The 18193-nt window shown below is 44.3% G+C and overlaps 1 protein-coding gene across 2 annotated transcripts in view; it reads right to left on the bottom strand.

Annotated features, from left to right (window-relative positions):
* The window catches only part of EIF4H (eukaryotic translation initiation factor 4H), a 25104-nt gene extending 7254 nt beyond the window's left edge, over positions 1-17850 (bottom strand). For both annotated transcript variants that reach the window (XM_007468773.1, XM_007468772.1), the window contains exons 1-2: positions 17742-17850; positions 1974-2161 (exon numbers count right to left, since the gene is read on the bottom strand). In XM_007468773.1, coding sequence (XP_007468835.1) covers positions 1974-2161; positions 17742-17800 — 247 coding nt within the window. In that variant the 5' untranslated portion in view covers positions 17801-17850. The remainder of the gene's footprint in view (positions 1-1973; positions 2162-17741) is intronic.
* Positions 17851-18193: the final 343 nt, after the last annotated feature.

Consider the following 18193-nt stretch of genomic DNA (forward strand, 5'->3'; position numbering starts at 1 on the left):
TCCCTGTCTGTACCATGTCCCTACATCATAACTACCACTTCTGTTGCATCCAGATGGCAGCAGACTTGCAGAACCTGCAAGAGCATATTTTACTTTCTAATAAATAGAACTTGACTGGTATTCCTCCCTCTTAATTATATTTTTTCCCCTCTTAATTATATTCTAACAGAAAGTGCTAATCAAATAGGTACTGAAATATCAGCTGTGTTTTTATAAAGCTTTATGTTTTAACCATAATATTAAAACCTTCCTTGGGTCACTGAAGAACTGTTAATTCTGACTTCTGAATGACTTTAATATAACCTAACAGGGGCTTTAAGACACAGCCTTCAAATTCGATACCAAACATGCTTTGATGGAACAGGCTGAGGGTGTCATTACTTACTACTCAGGTAGCTGGTATAAAATTTGTTTCACAAAGCTAAAAAACATACCCTCGGCCACAAGCACATCCTCCTCAGGATGCTAATTAATTAAAGACAGCTGGCCTCGGTGCAGCATGCTTTATTGACAACTTGAGTCTCTAACGCTAGATTCTGACACAGGCCTGTAAGCAGAGGACATTCCAGACAGAAGAAACCACACCCTCTCTCTCACCTCCAACCTCTGAATAAGCTTTTCCTTCTAGCTGCAACACTCTTGTCCATGCCCTCTCGGTTAAATCTGGGTTAGGCACTCCCCCTGCCCCGTATGCTCACACTGCACCCTGTATTACCACCCTCCCCATCCCCATCCTGTATGACGATTACACTTCACCTTCAAAGCCCACTAGACTGCAAGTGCTTCTAAAGCCTGGGTCCAAACTTTTCCTGTTCGCCATTTGCTCACACAAAGAATGTACTGCTTGGCTGTAGAGTTCCCCGTCCTCCACCCCCAACCATACTCCACCTCCCCATCCATGCCTTTTCCCCTAAGTGGATTCAACGCTTAGAAGAACTGAGAAAACTACTTGCAAGTTCAAAGAGGCAACAAGAGCCTAGTCACTCCAGAGCTGCCACTCATCTCACACTCCAGAGCTGCCGAAACTAAAGACGCCCTTCTATGAGACGATCTCTGCTGCTACTGACTCAGCCCAAAGGCTGGCTGCACCCACACATTTTTACCTTAAATTTGAACTCCTAACGCTTCCTAGCAGCGGGACTTACTGCTCCAAGCTTACCCGATACGTTCTTTTTCACTGCTTGATCACTTACTGTAACAAGGCTCCAGGCTCTCACGTCAGCAGGCTTTCAGAACAACAAAACTATGGAACCGGCTCTGCTGGGCGGCACCCCTGCCTCTTCTACAGCCCCACAGCCTCTGTGCCTTTCAGGGACGTGCTTCCGGGTAAAGAAAGCAAACCGAATGCCCTTGTATCTGGCATCCCGCACTTAAATACAGGGCACATTTCCCTTTAGGAAGCCTTGGAAGTTGGATAATGCCCATCTGGTTCCTCATTCTTACTCCTCTGCTCAAGAACCCGAGAGACTAACCTACAGACACTAACTTTATCTGATATTTGAGCCAATCATTTCCCTAAACACATGCTCTGAAGCCACAAATGTACAGTGACAACGAGTACTAGGTTACCTTTTGGACTTCATAATAAACTAGATTACAGAAAAACTACCCCCTAAAAATGCACGAGTCGGCCAAGGTGATATGCACCTGAAAAGGCCTGAGTTTTATCTGTTCATTTCTTTCCTGGTAACTCCTTTTCTGGCAGAGACAGGATTGCTATATAGGTCAGGAAAATGCCAGATTTACTTGGGCACATGCCACATATTTCTACAAACTAGGTTATGTAGAAAACACTTCCCCCCCAAATAGAACTGAAGGCCTATGCGTTAAAGCGCTAATAAATGTTTATTTCAACTACTTGGACTAGGCAAACGTTCGGAACACTTTCATTGAAACACTTTCATAATTAGAGCCCTCTGGTTTAGACCCTCCTCCCCTTACAATAATGCACAGTAAAAATCCCCCAAACTCACCTTTAAATTTGTCTGTGTCTTTGTCTCTGACTAGCCGTACACTCCTTATGCTGAGATCCTTAAAGATAGCGTCTATGTCGCCCTGCACCGTATTAAAAGGTAGATTTCCTACATATGCTGTGTAGGGGGGCTCTGTGGGCAGCTCCTTCTGGCTACGGGAACCATGGCCACCAGCACTGCCACGGGACCTAGGAGGGGAAACAGACAGGATTCAACTCTGCCCCTGTGTTCTTGCCCCAGAGGGCCAAGGAAAATGTCTCCCACTCAGCCACACCACCCAGGCAAAATAATCCTATATAATGTATACAGTAACATCTCCTTGAAATAATAGAGTATTCCAAAATATTTATGAAAAACATGCCTATTACTGGATGACAGAAATGTCCACAGAAACACAGAATCTCTGTGAACGTACATTTCCCTGGAGAATCGAATCCAAACATAACATCCTCCTACAGACAAGTGGTTCTCTCCTATTCACTAAGAATAGGAGAAAAGAACCTAAGCCAATGCCCTCCTTCACACCCGATAATACTAACACACACAGAAATGGAGTGTCCACTTATTACCCTGAAGCTGAAGTTTAACTCATTCACAATACAATTGTTTCTTGCTGATTATAGATAATATGCTCTAATAAAAATTTTACATTTTGTGCAGCAAGTACTATGTATTGTACATACTACTCTCCACTCCCCCATGCACTACCTCACTGGGTCCTCAAACACAAGGTGCATATATTACTAATTCATTTAGACGTCAATGCCATTTCCTCAGCTAAGTCAAGAGGTGTTTAGCTTGTCCATGGTTACAGAGCTTAAAAGTGGCAGGACCCTGGCTCCACCATATCATGGCTAATCTGCATAGGGACTGGTTTAAATCCCAGCTCTACCACATACTTACTCCACCATATAATCTTGAGGAGTTACTCAATATCTCTAAGCCCTATTTGGAAAACTGGATTAATACTAAGAGAGACCTTGAATTACTGAGAAATAACATATGGTGCGTCATACACTGCCTGTCACATAGTTCACATGTGTAGAGTAACAATGACCATAATAACTGCCGTCTTAAGACCTGAGGTTTACAATGTTTTATAGATAATTTAAAAATAAATGGGACCAGGGCTTCCCTGGTGGCACAGTGGTTGGGAGTCCGCCTGCCGATACAGGGGACACGGGTTCGTGCCCCGGTCCGGGAAGATCCCACATGCCGCGGAGCGGCTGGGCCCGTGAGCCATGGCCGCTGAGCCTGCGCGTCCGGAGCCTGTGCTCCACAACGGGAGAGGCCGCAACAGTGAGAGGCCCACATATGGCAAAAAAAATAAAAAAAAAAAAAATAAAAAAAATAAATGGGACCAGCTTCCCTGGTGGCACAGCGGTTGGGAATCCGCCTGCCAATTCAGGGGACATGGGTTCGAGCCCTGGTCTGGGAAGATCCCACATGCCGCGGAACAGCTAAGCCCGTGTGCCACAACTGCTGAGCCTGCGCTCTAGAGCCTGGGAGTCACAACTGTTGAGCCCATGTGCCGCAACTACTGAGCCCACACGCCTAGAGCCCACAACTCTTGTTGCTCCGCAACAAGAGAAGCCACTGCAATGACAAGTCTGCGCACCGCAGCAAAGAGGAGCCCCCGCTCGCCGCAACTAGAGAAGGCCCACGCGCAGCAACGAAGACCCAAGTCAGCCCAAAAAAAAAAAAAAAAAAACACACATAAAACAAACAAACAAACAAATAAATAGGGCCACGGGACTTCCCCCTGGTGGTCCAGTGGTTAAGACTCCGCACTCCCAACGCAGGGGGCCCAGGTTTGATCCCTGGTCAGGGAACTAGATCCCACATAATGCAACTAAGAGCCTGCATGACGCAACTGAGGATCCTGCGTGCCTCAACTAAGACCAACTGCAGCCAAATAAATATTTTAAAAACAAACAAAAAAATAAATGGGGCCATTATACATTTGTCAAAACCCATAGAACAGAATGGACAACACCAAGAGTGAGCCCTAATGTTAACTATGGACATTGGGTGATAATGACATTGTCAATGCAGATTCATTGATTGGAACAAATGTACTACTCTGGTGTAGATGTTGGCAGCAGGGGAGGCTGTGCCCCTGTGCATTTGTGAGGGCAGAGGGCATATGGGAACTCTATACTTTCTGATCAATTCTGCTCTGAACCTACAATGCTCTGATAGATAGTCTACTAAATTAATAAATGGGAAGGGGAGCTCTTCTTTACATCAATAAGGCGGTCAGCTAAAAAATGTAGGATTAATCATGTAATTAGAGAACCACTACTCTGCAACCACCAATGTAGTAGTGACTGATTCAGGCAAGGCTCAAAGGATGCCAAAACACTGATAAAATGAATCTGCCAGTCACTACTGCAACCAGGTAACTGAACTTAGTATCATTAATAATGGGAGAAATTTAAATGTGCCTTCTATTTTGGCACAGATTCTTCAAATATGTAAAAGTCATGAAAGACAAAAAAGGCAGGGGAACTAATGGAATGATAACCAATGCTACATGTGATCTCTGGACCCTGGAACACACAGCCGTAAAAGAAAAAGCAGATGGAGAAATCTGAATCTGATGAGTATAAATATTATTGTCAGCATTAAATTTCTTAGGAGTGATTAATTGGTACTGAAGTTAGTAGGATGCCTCTGTTCTCAGGAGAGACAAAGTACTTAGGAGTGAAGTGTCAGGACAGCCATTTATTTTCAAAGGGTTCAGCATAAACCCATGTGTGCATGCACGAATATATAAAGATAAAGCAAGTGTGAAACTTGTGACATCTACCAGTGTCCATCGTATTGCATTCTTTCAACTTTACTGAAGACCTGAAAAATTTCAAAATAAAATGTTTGCAGAACACAGGAGAAAAAAAATTTAAAAGGGGGAGGTGTTGTTTTTCTTTAAGAGACATTTAAAGCAAAAGAGTCTCCTCACATCAGTCAAAAATCTGCTTAGGGCTTCCCTGGTGGCGCAGTGCTTGAGAGTCCGCCTGCCGATGCAGGAGACGCGGGTTCGTGCCCCGTTTCGGGAAGATCCCACATGCCGCGGAGCGGCTGGGCCCGTGAGCCATGGCCGCTGAGCCTGCGCGTCCGGAGCCTGTGCTCCGCAAATGGGAGAGGCCACAACAGTGAGAGGCCCGCATAACGCAAGGAAAAAAAAAAAAAAATCTGCTTAAAGTCAACCTTCCTTTCTTTTGGCAGAATATATATTAATACCAGGTCTTCGAAAGTAACTTGATTTTTAAAATTCATATATTGCTAGAAATATCATGAAAGAGATTCCACATCTTGCCTGACACAAATTCCAGATATCTCAAATATTTGATAATAAATACCAGTCTTTAAGACAATGCTTTTTCTTTTTTTCTTTTTTTTTTAGCAGAAGAACCAGGCTATGAAGTAATTCTTAGATGGCTAAAAATTTTAAGTTTAATTAACTCAGAACTGCTGCTTCCCAATAGAAAAATCCTGCATTCTGTCCTAATACCAGAAAAATAGGCTTACGAGGGAATGTGACTTATTTTGCATTTCAATAACCATAAAACTGGGACTTCCCTGGTGGCGCAGTGGTTAAGAATCCTCCTGCCAGTGCAGGGGACTAGGGCTCGAGCCCTGGCCGGGGAAGATCCCACATGCCTCGGAGCAACTAAGCCGTGCGCCACAACTACTGAGCCCGCGTGCCACAACTACTGAAGCCCGCACACCTAGAGCCTGTGCTCTGCAACAAAAGAAACCACTGCAATGAAGAGTAGCCCCTGCTCACCGCAACTAGAGAAAGCCCACGCACAGCAACGAAGACCCAATGCAGCCAAACAAACAAACAAACAAAACCCCCATAAAACCTAAAATATTTTCAGTAAGATACTCTTTGGGACTGGGTACTGAACATATAAAATACAGGATAAACACTTGGAAAACTGTCAAAACAGGGGACCAAATATAATTAAAAACACTTTAAATTCATCTACTCAACATTTATTAAACATCTGGTGGAAAACAGCCCCTTGTCCTGGAGTAGCTTACACCTGAGCAGCACATATAAAACATAAATAACTGTAAATGCATACATGCGTGTTTGTGTATATATTTACATAGATATGTAAAAAAGCAAAGGGCTACAATGATTTTTTAAAAATTCAACATGAAGGTAAGGATGAAGAAATGATAAATTTGGTAGGTGTCTGTTTGATGAAGCAAGAAAGTGGAGGTAGGAAGGCTTGCTAAAAGGGCACATGAGAACTTCTGTGGGGTGCTGGACAGAGGACTGAAAAGATAGGGTCAACCAACCTCTGACTGAGTACAGAAAGCCATGTAAGCAAGCCTTGATAAGGACCGCTGCCCAGGTGAATGCTACTGAGGGGGGGCACTAGCAAGAATGCAGTAGGATCAGAAGCCAGCTCTGTCTTTGCAAAGATAGAAAAATCCTGCTTCAGGCAAGCAGTACTTTAAGAGCTGGAGATATGGAAAGAGCTAACCCAAGCCCATCAACTTGCTCATTTCACCCTAGCCTCACAAAACTGCCAGTGGCTTAACACTCCAGATTTTTTCAAGACTAACAGATGCAGTCCTAAATACTGCCCTACCTGATCTGTCAGTTCTACAGGACTTGAGTGGTTTTTAGCTTTTCGTTGAGTAGTTCACTGAAGACATTACAATGCAGTGGAACTGGGGCCAGCCTGGTAGATTTCAATTTATTCACTCTATGAAGAGTCTACAGTGTGCCAGCAACTTGAGAGACAAGGGTGAAGAAGACAAACCCCAGAGAATGCATCTGGACGTAATAAAAGGATACATTCTGTCATCAATCAAATAAAAATGTCAAACGTCAGAAATTCTTTGAGCTAAAATTCTTATGAGATACTTCTGACACTAATTTAAGTTTAGAGGGGACTATTATCTAAATAAGCTATGTTACATGAAAGCACTTTCTAAAACAGGTTAAAAACACAGAAGACTCACCTGGCACCTTACTTAGCTTGGTGTAGGACCTCTTCCAAATCACCTCTGTACCTCGGTTTTCTCATCTGTTACTTTACAAATATTTCAAATTTCTATGTTATAAGGGAGTTTGAAATTGACCATAAAAACACTTCACAGAGACTGATTGCTTTACAAAAGTTTAATAACAATTCTAAAGTGTTATGGGTAAATTAAACACGCTACAGGATACACTGCTCATACAGAAGGAGGCTGACTAACAAGCCATGGATGTAAAGCAGGCAACAGATGAGGCAAAGCTGCAGGCCTGGGCACACACCCCCACCTACCCACCACCCTGCAATTCAGAATAGAGACCTGAAGGGCTGTGCTGCAACCTCCCAGGCCATATCGCTCCCACTGAGCAATGGGCTTGCCCACTCATTACTGTTGCACAAAGGGACAGTCTATTGATTTAAAAAAAAAAAAAAATGAAAGTTTTAAAGTAATAATTACATCCTCAGTCATTTAGGAAATCCAACTCTCAACTCCAGGTGTGACCAAAATCACACCTGGAGTTACAGACAAATCACGTTTCTTCACTCAAATCAACAAAGTATCTGAATGTCTATTAAATACAGAGCACCATAATGAGGGCACAAACCTAAGACTTGTTCCTACCCTCAAGGAGCTTATAATTCAGCTAAGGGGGTCCAGGCATCTAGAAAGGAGAAATCACATCCCAAGTAAAAGACTGCAGAAAATTCAGGAGACAGCAACAAGTACTGTCTCTGCAGGGTGGAGCAAAAGGCACTTGGACTCTATTTTCCAGGCAGCAGACAAAACACTGAACTCTTAAGATGATAACGTGTGAATAACTGAAGATGTATAGGAGTGAGAGGAAACTGGAGGAAGGGCAACTATAAGAAAAAAGAAGAGAAGAGATTATTAGGGCTGGGATTAGAGTCAGTAAGTGGATGAAACAAAATTAAGTGCTCAAGACTTGCTTCCAAAGTGTAAAAGATAATAAAAAATGAAGGTCACATGCTATTATTTCTGGACAAGAATTTTACGAAGATTTCTAGGTGCATTAGAAACTATACAGAATTTAAGTACTGTTGCTGTCATTCTTAAAACTTTAAGACCAGTGCCAAGATACCATGACTATAGAGTATTAACCTCTCTTTGGTATTTGGAACATTAGGTGCTCTCCCTCTATTACTTCTAGGTGATAACTGAGTTAGTTTCATTGGGGCTGATCAACAACTTTGGTCTTTCATGTGCCACCCAGAAACACTTATTAGCATATATCACATGGCCTGAGGCACTATCCTAGATCCTACATAAAATCACAGTAAGACTGCCTTTATGAGAATAAAATCCAAGTAAGCAACAAAGACAAAATCCTCTGAGCATGCAGAAAGAAAGATCAAAATGTGTAACCTACTTGGTTTCTAGACAATAATCAAAAAAGGTTAGGCTCTCAAAAGCCAAGCCCTTATTTCATAAACACCTTTTTACACTACCTACTAACATCTTACATTAGGAAGATACACTGGTTACAATCACAGAACCAATATCAATACATCATCAACTAACTCATTACTAACTAGTTCAGTTTATTCAGATTTTCTTAGCTTTCACCTAATGTCCTTTTCCTGATCCAAGATGCCACATTACATTTCAGTTGTAACTTAGGTTTTAACAAATTAGCCCAATGGAACTTGGATTAAAGACCCTTCAGTTCCAAGTAGATCTTCCTCTAAGTGTATGTATTTTCCAAGGCCTTCAATTAGCACTCAAAATTAAATCCCTTTATCTTGACAACTGTCATTACTACAGGATGTGCATGAAAGCCTCTGAAAGTTTCTGGTAAACACTGGGGGTGGGGAGGGAGCACTGTCTGTGGTGAATTCTTCAATGAGCCCTATTTCAAGGAGCTCTTTTCTGCTGTGAATGGGAACTTAATTCAATCACATCTGTAAGATATAAAAAGCAATGCACAGAAACGCAAAGTTGTTCTGAGGTAGGAACTCTTGCCTTGTTCACTGCTTTATCTCAGAACTATTACAATATCCGAGCCTTAGGGTGGAAGGAATGAAGCCACAGGCCTACCAACTACTTTAGGGTTGCCAGTAACTTCTTCACCAGTGTGGGTGCGCTTACTCGGAAAAAAATTTAGATTATAAGAGAGGGTTACATGTATTCAGAAGACATCCCCAATTATGTACCTAAGTTTTTTTTTTTTTTGCGGTACACAGGCCTCTCTCATCGCTGTGGCCTCTCCCATTGCGGAGCACAGGCTCCGGATGCGCAGGCTCAGCGGCCATGGCTCACGGGCCCAGCCGCTCCGCGGCATGTGGGATCCTCCCGGACCGGGGCATGAACCCGCGTCCCCTGCGTCGGCAGGCAGACTCTCAACCACTGTGCCACCAGGGAAGCCCTGTATTTAAGTATTTTTCAAAAAATTTTCAGGCTGTGTACAACAACAAGAAATACATTTTACATCACAACTTAATACATGCATACATTCCTGCATGTTAACTACACAAATTAATTTTAAAAAGCTTGCCAACAGTACTAACTCATAGTATAATGCACACTATTCTCTATTCTATTTCACCTTAAAAGATGCTTACCAGGACCCACACTAAGTTGATTTCATCATCTCCCAACAGGACACAACAGGCAGTTTGAAAGCCTTGTTTTAGATGAATAGTGAACACGAAAGGGACTTCTGGTTTACACAGTCTTTTAGGGAACTTTTCTTACTGTGAAAAGGTATTTATCATAATGAACTAAAATTTTGGACTCCTAACATGCAAGGAAAGATGAGCTTAGTAATTTAATAACTTCGTATGGGTGAAAAAGGTTACTAAATCCAAAAGTTCCAGATTTGGGACTTCCCTGGTGGCGCATCGGTTGAGAATCTGCCTGCCAATGCAGGGGACATGAGTTCGAGCCCTGGTCCGGGAAGATCCCACATGCCACAAAGCAACTAAGCCCGTGTGCCACAACTACCGAGCCTGCGCTCTAGAGCCCGCATGCCACAACCACTGAGCCCGTGCTCTGCATCAAGAGAAGCCACCACAATGAGAAGCCCACGTACTGCAACAAAGAGTCGCCTCTGCTCACTGCAACTAGAGAAAACCTGTGCGCAGCAATGAAGACCCAATGCAACCAAAAATAAAAATATAAAAAATAATAAATACATTTATTTTAAAAATCTTTAACTATTAGGTAAAATGAGCAACTGGTAAATTCCAATCTAGACCATACTGAGGCTCCTCCATTAACAGAAAATCAGTTAAAGTAACAATTCTTTGCATTTTCAGACGGCCTCCAAAAGCACCAAAATGTACTTCCTTTGGTTCTGGCTCTGCCCCCCCAGAGCCAAACCTTTCTGGCTGTAGTATCCCTGTTAAGTCAAAGAGAGCAAACACATACACCGATCATGCCATTGGCCTTCGCATGAATCAGGTCGGGGCACCAAACTGCACTATTACTCATGCACTTGCAGTATTAAAAAAAAAAAGGGGAGCGGGGGTGGATTCCCTAATGGTCCAGTGGTTAGCAGCCCACGCTTTCACCCAGGTTCGATCCCTGGTGGAGGAACAAAGATCCGACAAGCCTCATGGCGCAGCCAAAAAAAAAAAAGCCACCTTCTGCAAAGAATGTTTTTGAGAAAGTGGTAAAAATGATTAATTTTATTAAATACTGACCCACTTTAAAAATATTCCCTGTTACAAAATGGGAATGAAGCACTTGTGCTGCTTACAGAAGTACATGGTTACCTCCGGGAAAGGCACTCCTGCAAGTGAGTTACAAGCTGAACCAGCTATTCTTTTCATGGAACACCATTTGTACCTGAAAGAACTGACAAACTATGGTTCAGACTCGGATGCTACATAGACTTTTTCTTGTAAATGAAGTGAATCTGTCACTTCAAGGAAAACAACAGTATTATCTGCTGCGAATGACAAAACGCAGGCTTTCAAGCAAAAACCAGAATTTTAGAAAACTTTTATCAATATAAGCTTGACAGTTTCCCAATACCTGAAAATCTTCTTATGAAACTGATGGCGACATTAATGAACATGATTTTTGACACTGTATAGCGAAATGCTTCAACATTTGGAAGAGCTACATAACTCAGTGAACTGGTATTTTCCAAATGACCAAAGTATCATGTTACAAAAAAAAAAATGTACAGCTGGGCTTCCCTGGTGGCGCAGTGGTTAAGAATCTGCCTGCCAATGCAAGGGACACAGGTTTGAGCCCTGGCCGGGGAAGACCCCACATGCCGCGGAGCAACTAAGCCCATGCGCCACAACTACTGAGCCTGCGCTCTAGAGCCCGTGAGCCACAACTACTGAAGCCCACACGCCTAGAGCCCATGCTCCACAACAAGAGAAGCCACGACAATGAGAAGCTCGCGCACCACAACGAAGAGTAGCCCCTGCTCACCGCAACTAGAGAAAGCTTGCGCACAGCAACAAAGACCCAATACAGCCAAAAAAAAAAAAAAAAAGCACAGTAAGAGATCCACTCAAAATATAAGATAGATCTATGGATTTTAATGTAAGAGTATTAAAAGTTTATTGTTACAACTAACTTTTATGGAAATTACCACTGGTCAAGTTTTGATACAGTCACAAATAAGAGTATCTACAATTATCTGAAAAGGCTATTAAAAAGTCCTCCCACTTCCAACTACTTACCTATGTAAGGCTGGATTTCCTTCATATATGTCAACCAAACAACCTACCTCAAGAGTGAATAAAGAAGCAGCTATGAGAAACGAGCTGTCTTCTACTCAGCCAGATATTCAAAAGGCTCCAGGGAATTCCCTGGCGGTCCAGTTGTTAGGACTCCTTGCTTTCACTGCCAAGGGCCCAGGTTCAATTCATAGTCAGGGGAACTAAGATACCAGAAGCCCCGTGGTGCGGCCAAAAAAAAAGGGGGGGTGGGTGGGTGGCTCCAAAAATGCAACTGATTATTTCAATTAGAGAACAGTGTGCAGAGCGAGGGAGATCACCAGCTACATCTATCCTATACTGGAGTGCAATGAAGGTACTATGTTTTCAGTAGAGTATCAACATACTGAAGCACATCCAGAGGGTCTTATCAAGAAAAACATTTTAAAAACCATCATATGGTTGGCAAACTTTAAAAAAATAGGATGTTCAATTATTTAAAAAGACAACTTAGACATTACAGCTGCTAAGTGCAATCAAAATCAAGTGGTCACTTACTTCGTGCCCTGAGTGTGCAGGTCTAACCAGCTGCACAAACGATGAAAAGGCAAAGATGCATGCCATGGTCTTTTGCCCAACACTCTTCCATTTCTAGTGGAAGCTGGAAACTGGAAGGTGGATCTGATCTAGGACTGACCATGCCCCCCCACACCCCCAGCCAAACATTCTGCTTTGTATGTTCCAAGTTTCTGGGAAGACTTCTTGAATTTGTGTAAAGTCTTTCCAGAACACTAAGGTTAATTTCAAACAGAAATATAAATTTTGAAAGTATGCGAAAAAAAATTTTTTTTCAGAAATCTCAGAAGACATTTAAGTATTCCAAGCATGAATTCTGTTACAAACCAATAATGTACAAAAATGAATTACTTGGGCTTCCCTGGTGGTGCAGTGGTTGAGAGTCCGCCTGCCAATGCAGGGGACACAGGTTCGTGCCCCAGTCCGGGAAGATCCCACATGCCGGGGAGCGGCTGGGCCCGTGAGCCATGGCTGTTGAGCCTGCGTGTGCGGAGCCTGTGCTCCGCAACGGGAGAGGCCACAACAGTGAGAGGCCCGCGTACCGCAAAAAAAAAAAGAAAAAAGAAAAAAGAAAAAAAAGAATGAATCACTTGGTGGGACTTCCCTGGTGGCACAGTGGTTAAGAATCTGCTTGCCAATGCAGAAGACACACGTTTGAGCCCTGGTCCGAGAGGATCCCACAAGCCATGGAGCAACTAAGCCCGTGCGCCTGCAGTCTAGAGCCCACGAGCCACAACTACTGAGCCAGAGTGCCACAACTACTGAAGCCCATGTGCCTAGAGCCCATGCTCCGCAACAAGCTACCGCAATGAGAAGCCCGTGCACTGCAATGAAAGAGAAAGCCTGTGTGCAGCAACTAAGAGCCAAAGCAGCCAATAAATAAATGAATAAAAAGAATGAATTACTTGGTACTAATTTACCATACTTATGGGATTACATTATAAATGCTTTATGCCTATAAACTGAACAGCTTTCCCTTTATTGGCTTTAGAAATATAGACAGGAAAATAAAAACTCACTCCATCTAACCCTTAACAGAAATTTTCCCACTCTAACTCCAAAGGAATTATTTTAAGAATTAAAAAATTATAAATTGGACTTCCCTCGTGGCACAGTGGTTAAGAATCTGCCTGCCAATGCAGGGGACACAGGTTTGAGCCCTGGTCTGGGAAGATCCCACATGCCGTGGAGCAACTAAGCCCATGTGCCACAACTACTGAGTCTGTGCTCTAGAGCCTGCAAGCCACAACTAATGAGCCCATGTGCCACAACTACTGAACCCGCACGCCTAGAGCCTGTGCTCCACAACAGGAGAAGCCCACGCACCGCAACAAAAGAGTAGCCCCCTCTCGCCGCAACTAGAGAAAGCCTGTGCGCAGCAATGAAGACCCAAGGCAGCCAAAAATAAATAAATAAATTTAAAAAATTATAAATCAACAGCTATCAAATATTAAGCATTTTTAATGTACCAGATACTGTGCTGCACAGTTTAACATCTCATTTAATACTCCCCAACAGCCCTATAGAGGGGTTTCTATCTTATATGCAGGGAAAGTGAGGCTCAGAGAGGTAAAGAAATGTGCCCAGATCATACTGCTAATACACAGCCAAGAGGACACTTAAGCTCTGGTCTGCCTGATTCTAAAGCCAGGGCTTCTGCCTGAACATCTGACATCTCAAAGATCTCTTGGTAAAACCAAGTATTTGTGGTAACAACACTTCGCAAAGAGGACAATGACTTGGAATCAAGCACTGGGAGACTGAGTGGAGAGAAGGATGACAATAAACCCAAACAACTTGCCATTTGATAGGTAAACAGGATTTTAGAATATGCCTTTCAACACCTTTACAGATCCTGTTATAAGTGAAACTAGCTAGCTTTTATACACTTTCTTCCCCATTTTAAGGCTTAAAATATCCTTAGAAATTTAGACAGAGATGCCAAGCTTAAATCCTGTAAGACTCAAAGATTAGAATTCTAAATCCCCTAACTGGAACCTAATAAAGAATATTTAACTTTGTAGCTTAATCAATTTTTAGCAGGTACCATTTCAGCAATATTAATTCTTGCTAATTCCAAGTTCCAATCTAATTCTCAGGATTGATGCTACTTTTAAGTTAAGCACTCAAAAGCCCTTTTGCAGTTAAAAATGTAAAATCAGTGTTACTCTCCACTTTACTGTCAATAGCAAATGAAAAACTGGAACCCCACAAAGATAATTTAGCAAAGTGAAAAAACAAATACATTCAAGATATGGTACAGTCAACTCCTGATAATTTGGAATTTTGTTTTGACTTGCTTTCTGAGCAACAATGCAGTCCCTGGTTCTCTCCTCTGCTGCAGGGAACATGCCTCTATAGGCTGGGGAAACAAAGCAGTTGTTCAGTATTGCTTCCTGAAAACCGTACTGGTTATTACACACACCTACAAAATAAACTTACAGGGAATGTATAATTATTAAAACCCAAGTTCTTGGTTTTTGTTTTGTTTTTAATGAGAAGACCCTTCTTTTTTTAATTAATTAATTAATTTGTTTTTATTTATTTTATTTTTGGCTGCGTTGGGTCTTCGTTTCTGCACACGGGCTTTCTCTAGTTGTGGCGAGCAGGGGCTACCTTCCTTGCAGTGCGCAGGCTTCTCATTGCAGTGGCTTCTCTTGTTGTGGAGCACAGGTTCTAGGCGCGTGGGCTTCAGTAGTTATGGCTCGCAGGCTCTAGAGCGCAGGCTCAGTAGTTGTGGCCCATGGACTTAGTTGCTCCGCGGCATGTGGGATCTTCCTGGGCCAGGGCTCGAACCCGTGTCCCCTGCATTGGCAGGTGGATTCTTAACCACTGCAGGGAAGCCCCTTGACTCTATATTTCAAACCTGCCATTCCTTTCACCTGTGACCCAAGTTGCTTAGAGTTGAGACATCTTATCTAGTTAAGGTGTTTTAGACTACAGAGAAGTTGCCTTACAAAAGTACCAAACAGGGACTTCCCTGGTGGCGCAGTGGTTAAGAATCCACCTGCCAATGCAGGGACATGGGTTCGAGCCCTGGGCCGGGAAGATCCCACATGCCACAGAGCAACTAAGCCCGTGAGCCACAACTACGGAGCCTGCACTCCAGAGCCCTAGAGCCACAACTACTGAGCCTGTGTGCCACAACTACTGAAGCCCGCGCGCCTAGAGCCTGTGCTCCGCAACAAGAGAAGCCACCACAGTAAGAAGCCCACGCATTGCAATGAAGAGCAGCCCTCACTCGCCGCAACCACAGAAAGCCCGTGCGCAGCAACGGAGACCCAACGCAGCCATAAATAAATAACTTAAATAAAATAAATTAAAAAACAAAAAACACCAAACAAAGCAATACAAGACCAGCTTTCCATAGGTGGTAATCGTCTATAATGCTTAAGCTTCTATCTGAACATAAACAAAGAGCACCGAGACATGTACTGATGTGAACATAATTCAAAACTCAAAATTATCATTGAAGAATATCTGGTCAACTATCCTATCACCTTGCTAAATTTCAAAGATTCCAATAACTGATAACTTTCGACCTGATGAAGTTAAAATAACATTAACTATCTGGAATAGGAAAGCTTTGGCACAGATTGCACCACTACGTGTCTAGTCCTTTGTGAAGTTTCCTGACTCACCTGTGACACCGCCTCAAAGAACACACAAATTCACCAACAGGTTCTAAAAACTACTTTTTGGCAGTCTGAGCAGTATTTCCTATGTACTTTTACATGAAGATGAAGTGGAAAATTCTGAGAAGGTAAGATGTAGAAGGTGATTAACAGTAAAAGGACTTTTTATTAGGAAGCTTAGGAGATGTATCATGCCGGCTACTATTCTCTTATACAAGTTTTTGGAGTACATCTGGGTAAATGGCTAACAGTGTCCTCGTCTTTTGATATTCTGATAAATAAATGGCATCTTAAAAGAGAATTTTACTTTTGATCAACTCCTATTGTTCAAGGCACTCCAACTGTCAAAATTTGATATCCACCGAAAGTCTAACTCGAACACCTCTAGTCACCAGAACAGCTGGTAAATTTGTCAGAAGGCAGAATTAAAAAATAATAATAATAAAAAATCCCCAGGCTCTGTATAATATGACTAACACTGTAGTTCCAAACCAACTAAAAGTCCTTGGAGCTGCCTTAATCTGAACTACTCTGTTTAAGAATTTTCCTGGGTACTTCCAAATGCTTTTTGAAACTAGGAAGGAAAAGAAAATCCTAGTTATTAAATTTCGAGATGACTGAAGTACAAATTTGATGTCTAGAAACCTACCCCGAAGGCATTAACTTTACATGTAATCCAACATCTATTTCTTTTTTATTAATAAATAAAGTATTCTTTGAAGTAACAGGTGGCTCCACCTCCCCCAACTTCCATGTCCCCAACCTTCATGAATGATACTGGGTACACTCCCGCACCCAAGCAAGCTTTTATTTGAGCCATTCCCAAACCAAGGTATTAAAAGATCATTCTTCACCAAACAAAGATACTTTTAGGATTGAAACACAGGAGACTGGACACCTCAGTAGATACTATTGTGGTGTTATCCTGGGAAAGTAATCCTTTCTGTAAATCACACAAAGGCCAAGTGTGCCCTTGACAAACAACAAGATGTTTATAGCCTATCTTCCAAATTCTGTATGAGGTAACTTGTGGCTAAAAAGAAATAATCTAGGGCGGGTTCCTGGAATTGAACACCATAAGCTTTTTCTTCACTAGTCAGGGATCCTTCTTTTAAACAAGGTGCCTCAATTACATATAGCCTGTGTATGACCAGAATCAGAACGAAGCTAAATGCGATTCCTTCTCCAGGTCTGCAGAAACCAGGGAGAGTAACATTTTCTGCCAGTAGGCACGTAGCACTTGTCAACAAGGCACTCTGATCTAAGAAAGGATAAATACAATGCTATGGTGTGTATGTTCTGGTTGGTCTCCCCCGACCCCGGGGTGAATCGAACTATTCCAGGGCTCCAGCTGCCAAACCCCAGCCTCACACCCGTAAAGGGATGGGAATCGCCCCTCTCTCGGCCTTCCGATCATACCAAGCCCGCTGGTCTCCTGGCAAAAGGGGCCAGGGGGCCTGCAGCGCAGGCTGACAACAGGAAGCCGCGGCCGGGACTGGAGCGGGTTAGGCCGCGGCCCCCACCCCCGCGCTGCAGCACAGCCCCGCGCTGGCCCCACCGTACTGGGGGATGGAGCTGGAAGCGGGAGCTCGTCCTACCGGGCACTCAGCGCCGCTGCGGCCTGGCCCTGCGACCGAGGCAGAGGAAAGACACATCGTAGGCGGCGGGGGAGGGTGGCACAGAGAGGGATCTGTCCCGCGAGCAAAACCCGGGGAGCCTAACCGCCGCCGCACCCTCCCCGAGCGCGCCATTTCCAGACCCCACTCCTCCCGGCGCCTCTACGAGGCCTCAGTCGGCCCAGCCGGGCCCCTACCGCTCGCCGCCCCTTGCTGTGCGCGCTAGAAGGCCGCGGCCCAGGGGCCCCTGACTCCGCCCGCCTCCCGCGCCCGGCCGGGGCCCGCGCACGCCCGCCTCACCCTCTGCCGCCGCCGAAGCTGCTGTAGGCCCGATCGTCGTAGGTATCGAAGTCCGCCATTTGCCGTCTCCGCTCCGAGAGGAACCAGGGTGAGCGAGGAAGGACCCCGCAATATAACTCTCCCCGCCCCGCCGCCGGGGCTGTCCGCCGCGCCGCCTGATCGCAAATCGCACGCACGCACGCTCGCGTGCGCGCACGTACGCCGCGCCGCGCCGCGCCGCGCCGGGTCTGGGCTGGCTGGCCTTTGGCAGCCCGGCGCGTTTTGCGGCCCACGTGGTGCGGCGGCGCGTAGGTGAGTCTTCACCCGCGGCCCCTTCCTGCCCCTGCCCCGCCCCGCCCCGCCCCACCCTTGGACGTGAGCCTTGCCCTACCAGCCGAACCTCCGGTGCCTCCCTCCGCGCGCTGCGAAGGCCCCGCCCCGGGCTGGCCTTGGAATGTGCGCCGGGCTCGCGG

Source organism: Lipotes vexillifer, unplaced genomic scaffold (assembly GCF_000442215.2).
Source record: "Lipotes vexillifer unplaced genomic scaffold, Lipotes_vexillifer_v1.1 scaffold12, whole genome shotgun sequence".
In the NCBI taxonomy this organism is placed as follows: Eukaryota; Metazoa; Chordata; class Mammalia; order Artiodactyla; family Lipotidae; genus Lipotes; species Lipotes vexillifer.